Genomic DNA, 17,748 nt, shown 5'->3' with positions numbered 1-17,748 from the left:
GAACCGCTGGATCAGCCAAGAGCACCATGTAGTGCTACAACTGAGCGAAGCAGCGGAACCACAGATACCATAGCCTTCAGGCAACAAACAGGGACCCAGCTCGAAAGACCCAGAGGCGGCCCGAGACAGGGTCTGAGTGTGTAGTGCGACTCTTACCTGTCTCTAGATGACCCCAGAGAGTGTGTGAGAAGGCGAAACCGGGTCCTCGAACCGCACCAAACTGTTGGCTGGCGAAGCAAGAGGTAGCTGAAGGTTGCAAGGCTGTACAGGGTCGCACACCAACAGTCTAAACCTCTATGGACCTCTATGAAAATGTAGGATCAGACCTACACAAACAAAGACTCCTCCCGGTCCTCCTCCGGGGGGAGGGAGTGGATCGGTGACCATCTCTAAGAGCTCTCTACTCCATCCCTGAGCTCTTGCCACCTGGTTTGGCAGCGTCTGATACAGGCTGGGCGGCCTGCCTGCGGCTAGCTCTCTGCTGAGGCCTGCTGCGGTGGCTGGCTTGAGCTTGAGCGGCGGCAGGGGGGCGCCCTCGGCGACGTGCAGGTGGAGGAACTACTGATGGCAGCAGCGGGCAGGATGTGTCGGACCTCCTCCATCTGCTCCTGAGCAGCAGAGAACTGTTGGGTGCAGTTCTCCGCTGCGTCGCCGAACAACTCAACCTGGGAAATTGGGGAGTCCAGGAACCGAACCTTGTCTGCATCCACCATATCAACCAGGCTGAGCCAACTATGATGCTTATGAACCACCAGGATCGCTAGACCGATCGCACAGGCCGCAAAGCTTGTGATCCGGAGAGCCAAGTCAGTTGCAGTGCGGAGCTCACTTATGAGCACATGGTCTAGACTACCCTTGTGCATATCCATGAGTGCTTGCCCGCAAGCTCTATAAACTCCGTCCGTAAGAACAGACGAAAACTCACAGACCTGCGAGGGGAAAAGAGGCTCCCCCGAGCCAGATGCAGCGGCCGCCGGACACAGGTGTGCCGCGACAGACCGCTCCACTGGAGGGACAGCCACGTAACCTCTCACTGCTCCTTCTTCAAGGGTAGTGAGGGGGGAGAAACTATCCAGATCATTTCCAACAGTAAAAGGGGCCATCCATGATCTAGTCAGCTCTCCATGCACCTCGGGAAAGAAAGGCACTGGGGCGGCGGGCTGAGAACCAGCACGGCCCGCCCCGAGAAACCAATCATCCAACCGCGACTGAGCGGGACACGGTGGAGGGTTCCACTCGAGCCCGACATCCGCGGCGGCCCATTTCAGCAGCTGAGTCATCATCTTCAGAACCCAGCTCACAGTCCGATGTTGCAATCGGCATCCTATCCTCCTGGGGAACCCCCATGGAACCTCTGGCCCGTCCATTACAGACAGGCCAGGTTGCTCAACAAAGCAATCCATTGGTATCGGTGTGATGGAATCGTGAGGAGTCCACGGGGAATGGTTACCGGGCAGAACCTCCATCACTATCCTATGATCACCCAAATCACACTGCACCCGAGGTTGGGGTGTAGAAATGGGGACTCCACCTTCGCGGACGAAGGCGACTATAGATCTCAACCCCGAGACAGTCATGTTCCCGCAATGAGAACACAAACTATCCACAAAAGCTGCTTCAGTGTGCTGTGAGCCCAAACACATGATGCAACAATTGTGGCCGTCACAGGGGGACAGGGAACAACCGCATCCAGAAATGCACGGGCAAAATGACATCTTGAAAAAGATGCAAGCGCACCCGTGTTGCTCTTTCAGGAAATAAACGCTCTCACCAGTGCCGGAGCACACAGGGGAATAATCGCGGCAACACTGACAAGGATGGTGCAGCCTGTACCAGTGAAGCACTCACTCTCTTCGCCCTCAACTGGCCGTCAGACAGACAAACACAAACAGAGATTTGCTTTGCTGTTAAAACAGCAGTTGAGAGTTTAGAAAGCTTGCGATCACCGCTTTTACGCGCTGTAAACACCAGCACTAGGAAAGACTTCCTGAAGAAGCACTGACACACTCGCCTGTTGTCATACAACATACTCTTCGGAGACATCGACATGAAGACCGATCGGCTCCGAAGCGAAAGACAACTGATGCGTGCATCCACTTCCGTATTTATACCCACGCTGCGGGGAGGGGCTTGTGATGCGATGTGATGCAAAGCTGGGCTCATGTTATTATGAAAATAGTCATGCATTTGAAAGCTCAGTTAAGATTACATAAAATTATAACAGCCTTCTGTCTGTACCGTCTTGACTTCTTTGCTCGCTATTAACACTTTCGCTTTTATTCTCGTGCATTGATTTGTTCAGTAAACTGGACAGCCAATTAGAGTTCTCTTTTTCACCGACAGCCCGATGCTGATTCAACATTCTGAATCGGCACAGAAAAGCCCAGATGGCATCCGACTAGAGCCAACGGTGTGGAACACTCCGAACAAACTAAGCCGACCGATGCTCAAAAATGGCCCTATGTTGCCTGATGGCCGGCCGTCGACTTGGTGTGTCCCGGTCTTAAAGACCGCAGCCTTTAGTGTCAGTCATTAGTGCGCCTCTTGAGGCCAGGGAAGTGAGGTTTAACCGCGCAGCTCTTACTAGCTGGCCACCATTACACTCACCCCCCATCCGGGTCACGGCACCAATATAACCTCTCTGGTTCTACTCACACCTTTCCAAACATGATTCAAACCATCATGGGAGGAGAGCGCGCTAACAAGGACTCAGGGACAAAGACCGCAGCCTCTACCATCAGTCACAATTCCGTCTCTTGAGGCCAGGGGAGTAAGGTTTACCCGCACAGCTCTTACTAACTAGTTGGCCTATGTTACATATAGCTACAAAATGAAATCAGATAATACAGCTCAAATAATTAGAAATTCTGAAGTGTTTGTTAAAGTCCCCCTGTAGTTAATAATTGTATCCCTTAAAAGTCTTTGATCACCAAAATTACATATTTAAAAGTTTTGTTCCTGTGAATTTTTTTTAAATAATAATAATAACAATAATTATATATATATGCATTAAAATAGTTTGAATGTAACTCTACACCCTTGCTTCATTTAGTATACACGGATTCATGAATATGCAAATTAGCCCTGCCTCCACTCACTCAAACCAGCTCAGAGATTCACTCGCTAAACTTTACTGTAGCAAGTGGAAATGGTTTAATTCAGTGACATATGTTTGCACCAGGATCTTAGTCAGAAGAAAAAGTGGAAGAGTTATACAGGCTGGTATACTAGTCGATGTATCAGAATGGTAATGTGTTTTATGTATCGCTCTCTACAACGTCGGACACATTACGGTAATTAATATGATTAGCCTTTTGCTTGACTACGTTATCAAACAGCTAATAATGTGTTGTTAATGTTACACAAACCGTGTTCCCATTCGTCATCTCAGAGTCAGATAGCTGCCTTCTAAAAATCAGTATCCTTAGAAATGCTTTGAACAACTTAGAACATCAGTGGAGAAAGTTTATCATACAATCGTAATATATACATCATATACATAATTCACCCGCTATATTGCTAAATGTACATGATTTTTCATATCAACAGAAAACTATACCGGGATAACCTGGCTTCTCTTGAGACTCCCCTGCTTCACAGCATAGTAATGATGATATGCTAAAGCCCGTCGGCTCATTGACGTGATTGGTTACAAGGTAGTTTGCGCCAGCCATTTCAAACTGCATTTTTGTCTTTGGTTCACTGGAGTTTTAAGGAGAAAATACTCAGCAATGGTGTTGGCTTATGAATTTGCAAATGGTTTGTCTTAATATAGACGATCCTTTCCCTTTGTTATGCATTCGCATCACAGTCTAAAATATCTGCAGATGGAAAATTAGTCATCTGCAATTCATTAAGGCATATTAAAACATCACATATAAACAACATTAAAAACTTTATTTTCACCACAGGGGGTCTTTAAGAGTTTAGATTAGAATCTTTGGCTTTTGATGGAAAACTTGGATATCTTGGCACAGTTTTGACACTTTGGAGATCTCTTCTGAAGCTCTAGAGGAGATGACTAAGGTCTTTTCCCAGGAGAGAAATCTGAGAAACAGGCAACTTAAATGTGCTCTAAGCAGTGTTTTTGAATACCACACATAAAATGTACTCACTACCTGACAGATTTCACTGAAATAAATATCGCTACCTGTTACTATAACAGTACTAGGCTCTATAAACAGCTAAAAATAGTGAAAGAAGCAGCCTCTGAAAAACAGGGATGTGATGTTTCCTTATTTATATGGATTTGCATATTTTTCGGTTGCTGTATGATGGTTACTGGTTACTGTATGATGACTGAAATCGCTTTTCTAATAGTACTTTCATGCACGGATTGCTTTTGACAGTGCTGCATGAGCTCACGGCACCATCTGTGGAACACCCGTAGCATGTTAGCCAGGGTTCAAAGTGCCAAATGCGGGTAAAAATTGGCGTTGAAACGGTTTTACTCACCAGTTGCCCAGAAACGTTTGTATGAATTTTGACAGTGCATGGTTATGAGAATGTGATATAGCTTAGTGCAATCATCAGATCGCTGTTGTAAAAACACGCTGACGCCATGTGACTGACATTTGCCATGAAAGTACAGCAAGAGCAATTTAAGAGCAGCCAGCTGGCTCATTCTGCGCAGCTTCTCCAGAGCGTCTGTGCGAGATCTGATGACGACACAGCTGTTTCACGATTGGCCAATAACAATAACAACAATCACTTGTGTTTCGTGTTTATTATGACACCTTCTCAGCTGATGCTAACAAATTTGTGTTCTTAGAACAGTAAAAACTCTTTTCATATAACCTAAACCTTAATATTATATTGCGTCATGTTTTTCAAAATAAAACTGCAAAAGTATACCCACTTTTTATGTTATATAAATTGTATAGGCTTATGTTAAACTTCATTCTTGTACATATGGCGCTGCATTAAGTAGTACATAAAGTATTGAACGAAAAGTGTTGCTCTATGAAAACATCTGAAATCTCTGTGTATTTGACAAATATTGCATCTAATCACTTCGTCTGTGATAAGTATGCAAACACCTCACAGGTGTCACCATGGGAACGTCCAAATTCATGTCTCAGGTTTTAACAGCTCTCCGACAGCAAGCGGCAAATCTCAGAGATCGGTTACATCCAGCCGAATCCGAAACACTTATTGTTGTTCTGATGTCAACACAAGAACAGGGAAAAATATAAGCTTATTTAACATTTTTGAGAGCCTCCTAAAGAATGAGCACTGGTAATTACTATAATATAGTGAAATATTAACAATTAGTAAATATAAAAAATATTTAGTCAGTCTAGAAGGATCACTTTAAATGTCCATCTGTGGAGAAAGATGTATTAAAACTATATGGCATAGTTACAACATCTACCAGCAGGGTCTCATACCACATTCAGACACTTCCAACAATGCAACATCTTTATGTGGCATCCTTTTTAAAAACATAATTCAGTATCTAACAAATAATAATAAATACAAAATGTAAAAAATATACAATTGACTCTTGCACTTTCATGCAACGCTGCAAACCTGCAGCTTTAAAGTTTATTATTTTAATTCAGCTAAGAGGTCACGTTGTGATGTATAATTTTTTTCTGTTGGTCAGTGGTCACATATTCACACGATACGAATTTGCAGGTCAGAGTTCTCCAAACTCGAACGCAAACTTAATCGCAGCGAAATTCACATGAGCTTGCATTAGCGGTTTCGGGCATTTGCATGCTTATGAATGGGAGTGACTAAAACAAATATTATAATGTGACTGGCCATTTGGGTCCATGCTAACCAGCCAAACCTTGACACCTTGTGGTTTGCTGACATGTTTTGGGAAAATAGGGTTTTGGAGAAAGGCATTCTTGAAATGAACAAAATTATAGAAGGTAACAAAATGACTAAATCACTCTCATGCAGCACCTTTGCAAATTTTTTTTTTTTTTAACTCACTGCCTCTAATCTCTAAATCTCATTTGTGATTTTTTTTATTTCTCACGAGTAAGAACAAAACGGTCCAGACAGCCCTAGATTTATCAGACAATGATTTAATGTGCGGCCTCATTTAGTCCATATTTATATGGATGTATGCAGACTCAAGGTGTCATCCCTAATTCATCTTCTGAGGGAATCCCAGGAGCGCTCTGTTGGATATCTAGGGGTGCAGGTATCTAATGCACACCTGCTGTGATGCTGTTGATAAAAAAATTGTCTGGAGTGCTGTGGGCTGGATAAATAATGAGAGACGGGAGGGCTGGAGCTCACCGAGGGGGTCTGGTCTGTCTGACAGCTGTATGGCCATACTAATGCGTTCCCCGCTCATTCCTCCACACTCTACTGAAGTCAGGCAGGGCAGAGCACGAGAGATGAACGATATTCCCTAGGTACTGCGCTCTGCCAACCAATCCCACATTGAACGGCTATCATCACCATGACGACCGGGTCTGGAAAATTAGCAAATGGCAGGGGTCCAAGAGTTCACCCCGCTTTGTGGGAGTTGCACCCCCCCTCCCCCTCCCCTCACCCTCCCCCCTCCCCGCTCCCCGGATCGCCTCCGGATAATATAAATGAAGTTGGACAGGGTGTAAGAGTCTTGATCAGAAGCGGCAAGACACGATAGTGTAATTGTTGCATTGACGATGTTTAAGCAGTGCATGCGGCAGGGACTCTAATGAGGGCGGAAAATGTCCATCATCTTCTTATCTCCATGGAGGCCATTTCTCAGGGATGCGTTTCAAGCTGTTGATTTTCAGGCTTGTCAGAGGGATGGGGAGGCCTGTCACCTCAATCCCCAGTGAGCGCAGGCGTTCTGTAGATAAACTCGATCAACAAGGTCCACAACAAGTTCTGAAATCCGCTGTCAGTGTTTCCCAGCATGTTTGTTTGTTTCGCTTGGCTGAGACACATCTGGTTTCTGATCCCCTTCTTTTAGAAATGTAAAGTAACGGATTACCTGCCTCGCTGAAAAGACCAGCATTCATTTCCATTATGCACCGGGGTGGTTAGTGCTGCATGGTTTGGTACTAGTTGACATGTGGAGCATCAAAGCAGTGTTCACCAGAGAAATGCATCTGAAGAAGCTGTTTGATCTAGGTTAAGTCGCCTGGTGAGAACAAACCAGCAAAGGTATAGCAATTAGGGTGTGCAGAAAAGACGTGTCAAAAGCAAGTGTCTTTTGCAACCTGATCTCACGAGGAAACAATTCGTGGCAATTTCGTATGAATTCGTATAATGTGAGCCGCACGAAAACTTAGAAAAAAGTAAGCATGAAGGTCCACCCCTTAACATATTGAATGAAAACATGAGAATATCATATAAATTCATACAAATTGGTCACAAATTTGCCATTGACGTAACTTGCTATGAGTGCGTTGATCTATTGCAATGATAAAATAATCGTTTCTGTATTCAGATAGAACAGGATGTGGGCGGAGCTTAAACAGGAAGTTCATCGGCATTAATGAGAGGCCTATTTTTCTATGTAATTGTATTTCATAGTTTCCCTATTGCAGATATTCCCTGTGGATTTCGTACAATTATTTATTCCCTTTTTTATTGCAACCTGTATGTTAAATCAAGTTAAAATAAAGTGAGAAATAGAAGCATGTTATCTTGCAAGTTTAAAAAAATAGGCTACTTAGACATTTTAAACAGTAGAAAATAGGTATGATACAGTTTCATAGTTTAATGTTGCTCTTGAAAATGTTTCATTTCTGGGACGCCCAATAAATTGAGATACAATGTGACCACCAGAACTTGAAATCGCTTGAAATCACACCACTTTACCACATGTTACTTTTTCCATGTGCTTATTTTTATAGCAAATTTTCTTTTATTATTATGTGTTTGAATTATTATTCATTGTTATTAGTCATTATTTGTGGTATTCAGTTGAAGGCATTCAGCATATCCCTAGTAGCAACTGCTACTAAGTATTATTGTTCACATTAGTGTTCGCATTGAACAGAGAAGTTTAACTTCTCCTGAAACCATGATCATAGTCTGAAAGTAAAAGCTTCATGCTAATTTCTCCTCATCCTGTCTTATGTCAGCATCGCTCTTAGTTTCAGCCTAAACTTGACAATTTGACAGTTTTTTACCACTTCTCCATTTATCTCTGTTCAAGTAATTGCATGTCAACCCAAAACAAGCATTTGCTGGATGCCTGTCAAAGATTTATCAGTGTTGCTCATCTTATCTTATCAGTGTGAATGAGCAGCACTCCAGAATTCCAGGTGACATTTCAGCATATATGTGATACTGATTACAGTGAAGCAGAACCAGGAAAAAAACGTCCCATTCTCGGCTGGAAGGGAAACTCTTTTTTGAAGCCACATTGTGTAATTAAATGTAAACAAAGGTGAAATGTTTCGCAACTGAACTGATCCGTCTCTATTTCCAGGGTTGCCAGGGGAAACGGAGATTTCTTTGACCGCATGAATAAAATCCTCCAGAAACAGGATAGTCTGCTGTCTGCCGGCCAAACGGAGGTAACCACATTCTTCAAAATATTGCATCTCTGCTTTATCCCTGTCACCACATTCCCCTGTGTGTTCAATCTGAAGAATCAGGTCATATTAAAGTAGTTCTCTCTCCTGAACATTACGGTGGGATTCAGCGATCACAGAAACTCACCCTCACTATTCCTCTAATATACAGACAGCATCAGAGTTAATGTGCTTCAATTAGATGTTTACTGAAGAGCGTTACTCTCCCACTGTTCTAGCAGTATATGTTGAAAAGGACAGCAATCAATGCTGGCTGAGACTTTGCCTTCAAGTGGTTCTCGGTGATAAAAATGTCATTACCACTTTCAATGGCTACTGTTTACTCACTATTGAAGCATCCTGCAGAAATATGTAGTCCTGACAATCTAATCACGCAATTAATGTATGAAAATATGCTTTTTCACATCTTCATTGAACACAGTGATCCAACATTCACCATCTTTGTGGGGAAAATGATAAAAATATTGATTTATATATACTCCTGTAGCCCTCGGATGCATGAATTAGTGAATCACAAAGGTTTTTTTTTTTTGTAAATCATTCTTTGGCCAACCCAGTCATTGAGATTTTTGTCTCGCTTGAGCATCCTACTTCAGGTCATGCCACAACATTTCATTCGGCTAAAGGTCAGGACTTTGACTTGACCATTGGAAAACAGATAATTTCTCTGGCTGCTCCTTTCTGTTATTGATTTACTTGTGTGTTTAGTATCATTAGCATTGCGATGCATGACCTACACTCTGTTAACCGTCACCTCATGCATTGTTGTCATGACATTCACAAGTATATTTTTCTGTATAAATCAAGTCAGGTTTAGTGCCATTCATCTCATTGCATCTCATCTCATCAGAATACAATACAATGCCTATTGAGATGAAATAGAAAGCAGACAGTCAAATTCACTAGCGTTTCTGCTGGGGAGATGCCGAGTACAATTAAGATTCATTATGCCCACAAAGACTGCAAGCTATCCAGTTCTTAGGCTGTAAATCATGATACTCCCACCACCATATGGCATGTCTGCTATGAGGGTCTGATGTCAGAATTCACCATTTTGCTGTGGATGAAAATAACTTTCCCATTTATGCTATAAAGATCGAATTTTATCTTGTCACTCTGGCAAATGTGTCTGGACCTTTCTTGTGGTCTTTAACAAAGCTGAAATGTGCAGCACTGTTCTTTTTGGCGAGCAGTGAATCCCTCCTTAATAACTTCCCACGCGCACATCTCTTGCCCAGTGTTTTCCTTACAGTGGACTCATGAACTCTGACAGCAGTCACTGCTAGAGTTATTGCTAGCAAACCGTTTGTCTGTTTTCCTGGGATTTTATGATCAAGTTACAGTTGCTAAAGTTTTAATTGAATTGGCCACACCCATAGGAAGTTGCATCGGGATTACGGGAAGTGGACAAATTACAATAGAGTGCAACAGCTGGGTTCCGCAAGTAAAAATCCAATTAATTTTCTCCATAAGGGAATTGATTTTTAATGAAAATATATAAAACATTAAAGACAGACCTACTGTGAGCTACATGGCTGTTAATCGATGGTATATGCTTCTGTTGAAGCTGGCAGTCCACATTATTTTTTATTTTTTTTAAATAATCATGTTTAACAGTAGAATTCCTGGTGTTCAGTTCAGTTCTCATACAACAGCATCAATAGTCAGATCAATAATATTGTTGATATTAAAGGTAGGGTATGGGATTTGCAAAACGGCCGGCAGATTTTGAAAATACACAACTCAAATGGTCTTACCTTCTTTCCTACAACGCTGGCCCTGACTCCACCCATTCGAAGAACATGGACGGGATGGGGGAGGGGGGTATGGTACGACCGTTTGATTGACGAACTTACTGTCCAATGATTCTAGGTGGTCTTGGAAATGATTGGCTGGAGTTTTTCGAGTCCTGCCCGTTCCACAGATGATTAAATTGCTTAATTTTCATTTCAGTGCTTCTAACTGAGTGGCTGTAAGTGGGTTAGGAATAGGATTTCAAGTGATTTTGAAAAAATGGACAAAAAAGAGAATCACATACCCCACCTTTAAGTGTGGCTCATTAAAGCTGTTATGGACACAGTCTTGTACCTTTTTTTTCTTCTTAGAATCAGAGTTTCTAATGTTAATTCACCTCATAACTTGTTGGTTTGGATCATGGCATTTAAGTTTTTAAGGAAGACTTTATTAAAAATTATTAGGAAAGATACCTGTGAAAACTGGACGACACTCTATCAACAGAGTCAAATTGAACCGGTCATGCCATTCTGGGAAATTAAATGTTCTTCCATCCTGGTCCATATATTTGTTAAATGAAAATTAAGTGCAATCTACTGTTGACTCTTCGTCTGCCAGGCCTAAAACATTTTTACTCCTTTAAAGTTTCAAAGAATCAAGACTTAATTAGAAATTTCACACTGTTGCAGTTATACAAATTTCTTGGAATTTAAATTGCAATTCTGCATCATGTTTGCCATTTTGATTCAAATTGCAGGAACTGAATTCAAATTCAAAATCCCAGACTGCAACATAGAGTCGGCCCACATCTGGTATACGCATGGAATCCACATGTACCAGATGTGGCCCGGATCTGGGCCGACACTACAGTATGTTGCTGTCTGGGATGGATCTTTAATTAATTATGAATAGCAAACATGATGTTATTAGTTAATAGCCATTTTATACTGAATGAGGACTTTAATTCATGGCGCATGGTTTGTCTGGTAGCTACCACAAGGTATCACAATAGTAGTAAACAATGGTAGAATTTTTTTATCTGAGTGCCTCATAAATCACCATAAATAAGCCTGTGTTGTGAATAAAACCTTTTTTTTTTTTTTTGATTCTCCCTGAAACTCCTGATAGCTGATTGTCAAGTCATTGATTAAAACATTTGAGTCAAATCACTCCCCTTGGAGAACTGATTGTGTTATACATTCACCGACTAAAAAGTAAACGATGTTCATTGACAAAAGTGCGAGTTTATCACTGTGCTATTGTCGAGATCCCCTTCATCTATTAACGTAACCCAGACAAAAGCTCATATTTTGGATCAAATTATCCATTTCTCACAGACGGTAATTCTGAAGAGCTCATAAACTCTCCTTTGGCCAGCTCATTGCTCGCAGCCCTTGAATCTACATGGTTACGGAATTGCTTTGAGCTCATTGTTACGCACAATTAATGATCTCCTCACTCTTCATTGATCACCTCACCTGTCATCTTTGTTTCTGTTGGTTCTCTGTCCTCATGCATTTACAGGAGGAGAGCAGCTGCGCTCCTCCACCCCCAGAGTGCAAAGACCAGGCTTTTGTTCCAGAAAGAGCCACTAGGCATGAGGTGAGTCTCCTGGTCACCTTTCAAAACGCAAGAATGATTCAGATTGCATGATTCCTTCTTGTGGCACATTGCTGTTTTTCTCCAATCATTCTGTTTTAGCTGGATTTGTTGTATGAGGAGGCGATCTACACCGTGGTCAATCTAGTCGGGGTGCCGTCGCCAGAATATGTCACCAGCGAAGGGGAGATTTTTAATTACCTGCAGAAGGTGCGGCTCTGTTATTTGCTTAATAAAGATTTAAACACTCCCACATCCTTCCAATAACAACACAAATATCACAATATGTGTTGTGCCTTTGGTGCTCCAAAACCACCAAGACCTAAATAAATATCGTGCTCTGATTGATTTCTAAATGGAAATGAAATTGACAGGAATATTTGTTTTATCTTTTGTTTTCAAAGTGCCTTGAAGGGATTGTGGGGGAGCGGAGGGTTGTATGTGGGTGGTGGTGGGGGGGTTTGTTTACTTTGACTTGGTTTTATGAGTTGGAGCAGATGCTCTTGTCTCAGACATGATTAAACATCAAAGCCCGTGCCCAATGGGGATTGATGTTCGGTGCTTATATTACACCTATGAAACCCCTGTCATTCCAGAGGAGCCTGATTACATTCTGAGACCTCTAACACTGAGGTTCAGCAGGTCTTCCGTTTGAAGTGTCTGATCTATAATGTTTTTTCTTCCAAAAAAAAACAAAAAAAACCCTGACATAGCCTGAGCTTTGATTACCATCACTTCTATAAAAGGCAAAACCCCCTTTCCCAAGAATAATGGCCGTCAGCACTCATTTGAATTACGTTTTTATGTAGAAGTTTAGATGCCATAAAGAGTTTTCTATGCAATGTTTCCGAAAGTTGAAAATTGAGATAGAAACTCTAATCAGAGCTTCTGGATCAAGTTGTGTTTAAGACTCTTATAGTTTGATACTTCATTCGGACTCCAAATTAGAGACCCGTGAACAACACAACTCTTATGTCTACAAGGAAAAACATTTTCTCCAAATATCACAGTATCTCATACACTCTTAAAGGAATAGTTCACTTCTGTCATCATTTACTCACCCTCATGTTTTTCCAAACCTGTATGAAATTATTTCTTCTACTGAACACAAAGGAAGATATTTCGAAGAATGTCAGTAACCAGACAGGTGATATGGAAATACTATGGAAGTCAATGGGAGACATCAATGACATTCTTCAAAATATCTTCTTTTGTGTTCAGCAGAAGACAGACATCCATACAGGTTTGAAACAACTTGAAGGTGAGTAAATGATTACAGAATTTTCATTTTGAAGTGAACTAATTCTTTAAGTGAGTCTTTTATACATAAATGTCTAATTGAGCAGCCATGAACAAACAAACTTGTCTAAAAATTCGATCTTGTCTCAGAGTTGTTGATTTTGTTTTAAACAATTTTTAGACAATTTTGTAAATATGTCTACATTTTAAAATAATAATTAAACTATTATTCATTTTTAATATTAACATTATTATTAATTATATTATCTTTTGTCATATACTTTTTAGAAAAGTCTAATAAGCCTATAGATATATTTGTTTATGATGAAATTCCCTTAAAATAAAGCATGTATTTATACACAGTACAACATCTATTATATTTACATACACTTCCAACTTCGGAGGTTTGGAGGTCGGTAAGATCTTATGCTCAACGGGGCTGCATTTATTTGATCAGAAATACAGTAAATACAGTGAAATATTATAACAGTTTAAAATAAATGTTTTCTATTGTAATATATTAAAAAATTCCTGTGATGTCAAAGCTGAATTTTCAGCATCATTACTCCAGTCTTCAGTGTCACATGATCCTTCAGAAATCATGCTAATATGATCTGGTTTGCTGCTTAAGAGACATTTCTTATTACTATCATATTTGAAAACAGTTGTGCTGCTTAATATTTTTGTGGAAGACTTACTGTAAGACTTGTGAAGATGTCTGTCATTGCATTTCTTAATCATGAATGATTCCAGAAACTAATCTTTCCCCTGATCACTTTCTCGCTCAGGTCTTTGATATGGGTCAAGAGGAGCATGACATCATCCTCCAGAGAGTCAGAGAATCGAAGGTGAGGGTTTTGTCTGATACTATGTACATGACTCTCTTGTTCTGACTATTATTTTTCCTTTTGTGTGAGTAAAGACTAAAGAAATCTTCAACAAGTGGAAAATATTGATATGCATAGAGAGCCTCTCTTACTAAACAAATCAATAAAAATCAGTTTCTACATGACTAAACTTTGAAATATCACTGTGAAAGATGCCCCAGTTACCTCTTGTAACCTCTTAGAAGGTCTTTGAAAAGGACAGACAAATGTTGTGCCATTTCAATGTGCATCACAATGATCCAAGCTTTCATTTGAACAGCAGTCTCCCACTGCCTGTGTCATACACAACATACTCACTTCTAACATCTGAAAAAAGAAAACCTCTATTGACTTCTTTGCTCTCGACAAGCCTTGGCACTAAAGCACGGCATGCTTGCGTTTATTTTACCGTGCACTCACTCAAGGTGCCGCCACCATGTCGAACAGCAAAATGAAACATGTTTCGTTCTGATTACTGCAGTAGTGCTTTCTAATCCAGGTGTGAAACGTTCTTTTGCAGAAAGCCAGCTTTTCTCTCAGGGTCTCGGTAATGAAAGGCAAAAATCTCATGGCGAAAGATGCCAATGGTAAGATATTTTAGCCTTTCGTGTATTATCTGTGTGCTTTACTTCTAAAATCATGACCTTTTGGTGTAGTCTGTGGCATTGATTTTTGGTTTGGAGTTTCCAGAAACAAACAAGAACAGCAAGACAAAACATTCACACCTGCATCCCTTAGAAACTCTTCAAAGGACATTTTATTTATATTACTTAAAGCGTCATAGAAACTGTGTTAGTTTTAGACTTTATTTTGTCTGCAAATTTTTTTTGTTCTCCTTTTGATGAGCCAAAATTCACACAACATATATGATTCAATAAAACCGAGTGAAAAAAAAAAGAAGTGATTTATCTGCTTTGAAACCATTTATCCTAGCCTTTGTGGAATTAATAAGCCAAATTTGTTTTGCCTCACACTGGGTAGGCTACAGTGACCCCTACTGCATGCTGGGAATTCTCTTGGGACAATCACCCAAAGACACCGAGGAGAAGAAAGAGAGAAGGTTCAGTTTTCGCAAGAGACGGGAAAAGCTAGAGAAGCGCTCCAGTGTTAAGGAGGTGCTGGCGGGAAGGGATATCCAAGTGACCGAAGTCAAACCAGAGACTCTCAACCCTGTGTGGAATGAACACTTCGTTTTGTGAGCATCTTACTGTTAGAACTGAAAATTGAAAATCTGTAATCATCAGTTATAATGTAACTGGGACATCGTTTCTAAATGTGATTGTTTTCCACAGTGACATTGATGACGTTCACAATGACCTTCTCCATCTGGACATATGGTAAGATGCATCAACAGATGTTCCTCAGAACGAGAGCAGTCTGTTTTTCTCACCGAAAAGTTGTTATTTTCCACCCTAGGGATCACGATGACGATGTTTCAGTTGCGGAAGCCTGTAAGAAGCTGAATGAAATCAGTGGATTCAGAGGAATGGGCAGGTAGATCACACAACGACCGTCTGTTGTCTAAAAGCCAATGAACCTGAGATGCATCTGACTCATTCTCTGCAAATGCTTGTTAAAATGCATGCCGAATGTATGACTCAAACTGTTGCATCATGATTTTAGATATTTCAAGCAAATTGCCAAATCCGTGAGGTCTAACGGGGCCGCTGCATCAGGAAGTGAAGAGAATGCTGATGATTTCCTAGGTTGCATCAACATCCCATTGAATGTGAGCTCTAATTCTGCACATTTAAGTTGTTATAATAGCCAGGCAACTCATCGAGTTTGTCACTGTATCTACTTTTGTGCCACTTTTTCGTCTCTCAATAGGAGATCCCGGTCGTTGGTTATGATAAATGGTTTAAGTTGGAGCCCAGATCCAGCGCCTCTAAAGTTCAGGGAGAATGTCACCTGATTCTTCGCCTCTTCACCACTCAGGTACTGCTGGAATCTAGCAGCACTCATTAAAGGGATAGTTCACTATGAATTTTTTATTATCATTTATTCACCCTAATGTATTTCAAGTACTGCATGACTGTGCAACACAAATATTGAATGTTGAAGAATGTACTGGCTTCGCTTTTCCATCTACCTATTCGATGGGGATCCATGCTGTTGAGCTTCAATTGTAATTTTGGAACTCGAAAGCCCAGATTCCCATTTAATTGTATTTAAATAGACAAGAGCAGCTACTGCTAAAAGAAATTAATTATTTTATTCAGCAAGAATGCATTAATTTGATCACAAGTGTCAATGAATTAAGAGGATTTATATTCCAAATAAATGCTGTTCTTTTGAACTTTCTATTCATCAAAGAATCCTGAAAAAAATCTATCATGGTTTCCACAAAAAATATTAAGCAGCATAACTGTACAACATTGATAATAATAATAAATGTTTCTTGAGCACCAAATCAGCATATTGGAATGATTTCTGAAGGATCAATATAATATCATACAAATAGAAAAGTTATTATTATTAAGCAATAATATTTCACTACATTACTGTTTTTACTGTATTTTTTATTAAATAAATGCAGCCTTGATGAGCATATGAGATTTTAAAACTCTAAAGGCCTGTCCACACCAAGGAAGATAACGATAACGATAAAGAGACAATTCTATAAATCTTTCTAAATTTAAAAGAATGTCCACACCACAGCTATAACAATAATGGCACAGAGAAATTATATCATTGGAATCACTTTCAGATTTTTTTTTTTTTCCAGCTGATGAACAATAAAAAAACATTGACTGCTAATAAGAGCATATAAAGTGGCAGACGACAAAGCTGCAGCTTGCGCTTAGAATAAACCGACGGCTATCGTCAGCTGTTGTGGATGCTATATAATTAGAGTTCTCTTTATAGTTATTGTTTTTGGTATGAATGGGCCTTTACCGATCCCAAACTTTTGAGTGGTGCTGTACATTCTAATGCATGATGGTTTGTAATGACAGGATGGTGAGTAAATGACTTCATTCCTTTAAAGGGTTAGTTCACCCAAAAATGAAAATTATGTCATTAAAGTCCAACTGAAATCAAAATGGACCCTATTTACTTTGTTAGCGCATATTACTAGTCTTGTGGTGAACAATTAATCCGTGCAAGTTAAAACACGGAAAAAAATGTTTTGGCTTCGTAATCTTTAATCAAAATCTGAAAATGCCCCTCCTCTCTGCATTGGAGGACCTTCCCTGATGACGTATGCTTGACGGCTTGGGTTGAGAAACGCTTAACCACTCCCCTCATACCGTTAGTCTGTAATGAGCGAGAGATGGAGAGGAGGAGCACTAGAGTAAAACCCTGCCCTCTGTTCAATATTCCTTTTCACTGGGAAATACGTCACAGCACTGGAGAAAAGTCGTTTGCAACTTCCGGTTCACGCGGACTTTAATGACTCACCCTCATGTCGTTCCAAGCCCGTAAGACCTCCGTTCATCTTCGGAACACAGTTTAAGATATTTTAGATTTAGTCCGAGAGCTTTCTGTCCCTCCATTGAAAATGTATGTACGGTATACTGTCCATGTCCAGAAAAGGTAATACAGACATCATCAAAGGACTACAGTGGCTCAATCTTAAGTTTATAAAGCGACGAAAATACTTTTTGTGCGCAAAAAACAACAAAAATAACGACTTTATTCCACTATTCATTTCCTTTTCTCTGGGCCTCGAGTTAGTTCACGTAGTATAACTGCGTAGCGCATCTGTGTTGTACGTCACACGTAGGCTCACTATTGGCCGACGCTGGTCATGTGTGTGATGCGTCTGACGTACAACACATGAAGCGCTACGCAGTTATACTACGTGA

General features: G+C 40.6%; 1 protein-coding gene across 1 annotated transcript in view; it reads left to right on the top strand.

The window, feature by feature from the left end:
* The window catches only part of baiap3 (BAI1 associated protein 3), a 51,816-nt gene that overhangs the window by 15,216 nt on the left and 18,852 nt on the right, over positions 1 to 17,748 (top strand). Inside the window, exons 3-12 of the mRNA XM_084414511.1 lie at positions 8,396 to 8,483; positions 11,760 to 11,837; positions 11,937 to 12,044; positions 13,862 to 13,921; positions 14,460 to 14,526; positions 14,921 to 15,134; positions 15,232 to 15,276; positions 15,356 to 15,433; positions 15,563 to 15,668; positions 15,770 to 15,877. Of these exons, the coding sequence (XP_084270637.1) occupies positions 8,396 to 8,483; positions 11,760 to 11,837; positions 11,937 to 12,044; positions 13,862 to 13,921; positions 14,460 to 14,526; positions 14,921 to 15,134; positions 15,232 to 15,276; positions 15,356 to 15,433; positions 15,563 to 15,668; positions 15,770 to 15,877 (952 nt within the window). The remainder of the gene's footprint in view (positions 1 to 8,395; positions 8,484 to 11,759; positions 11,838 to 11,936; positions 12,045 to 13,861; positions 13,922 to 14,459; positions 14,527 to 14,920; positions 15,135 to 15,231; positions 15,277 to 15,355; positions 15,434 to 15,562; positions 15,669 to 15,769; positions 15,878 to 17,748) is intronic.

This window comes from Rutilus rutilus (genome assembly GCF_951802725.1).
Source record: "Rutilus rutilus genome assembly, chromosome: 1".
In the NCBI taxonomy this organism is placed as follows: domain Eukaryota; kingdom Metazoa; phylum Chordata; class Actinopteri; order Cypriniformes; family Leuciscidae; genus Rutilus; species Rutilus rutilus.
This window is presented reverse-complemented; position numbering and strand designations above follow the sequence as displayed.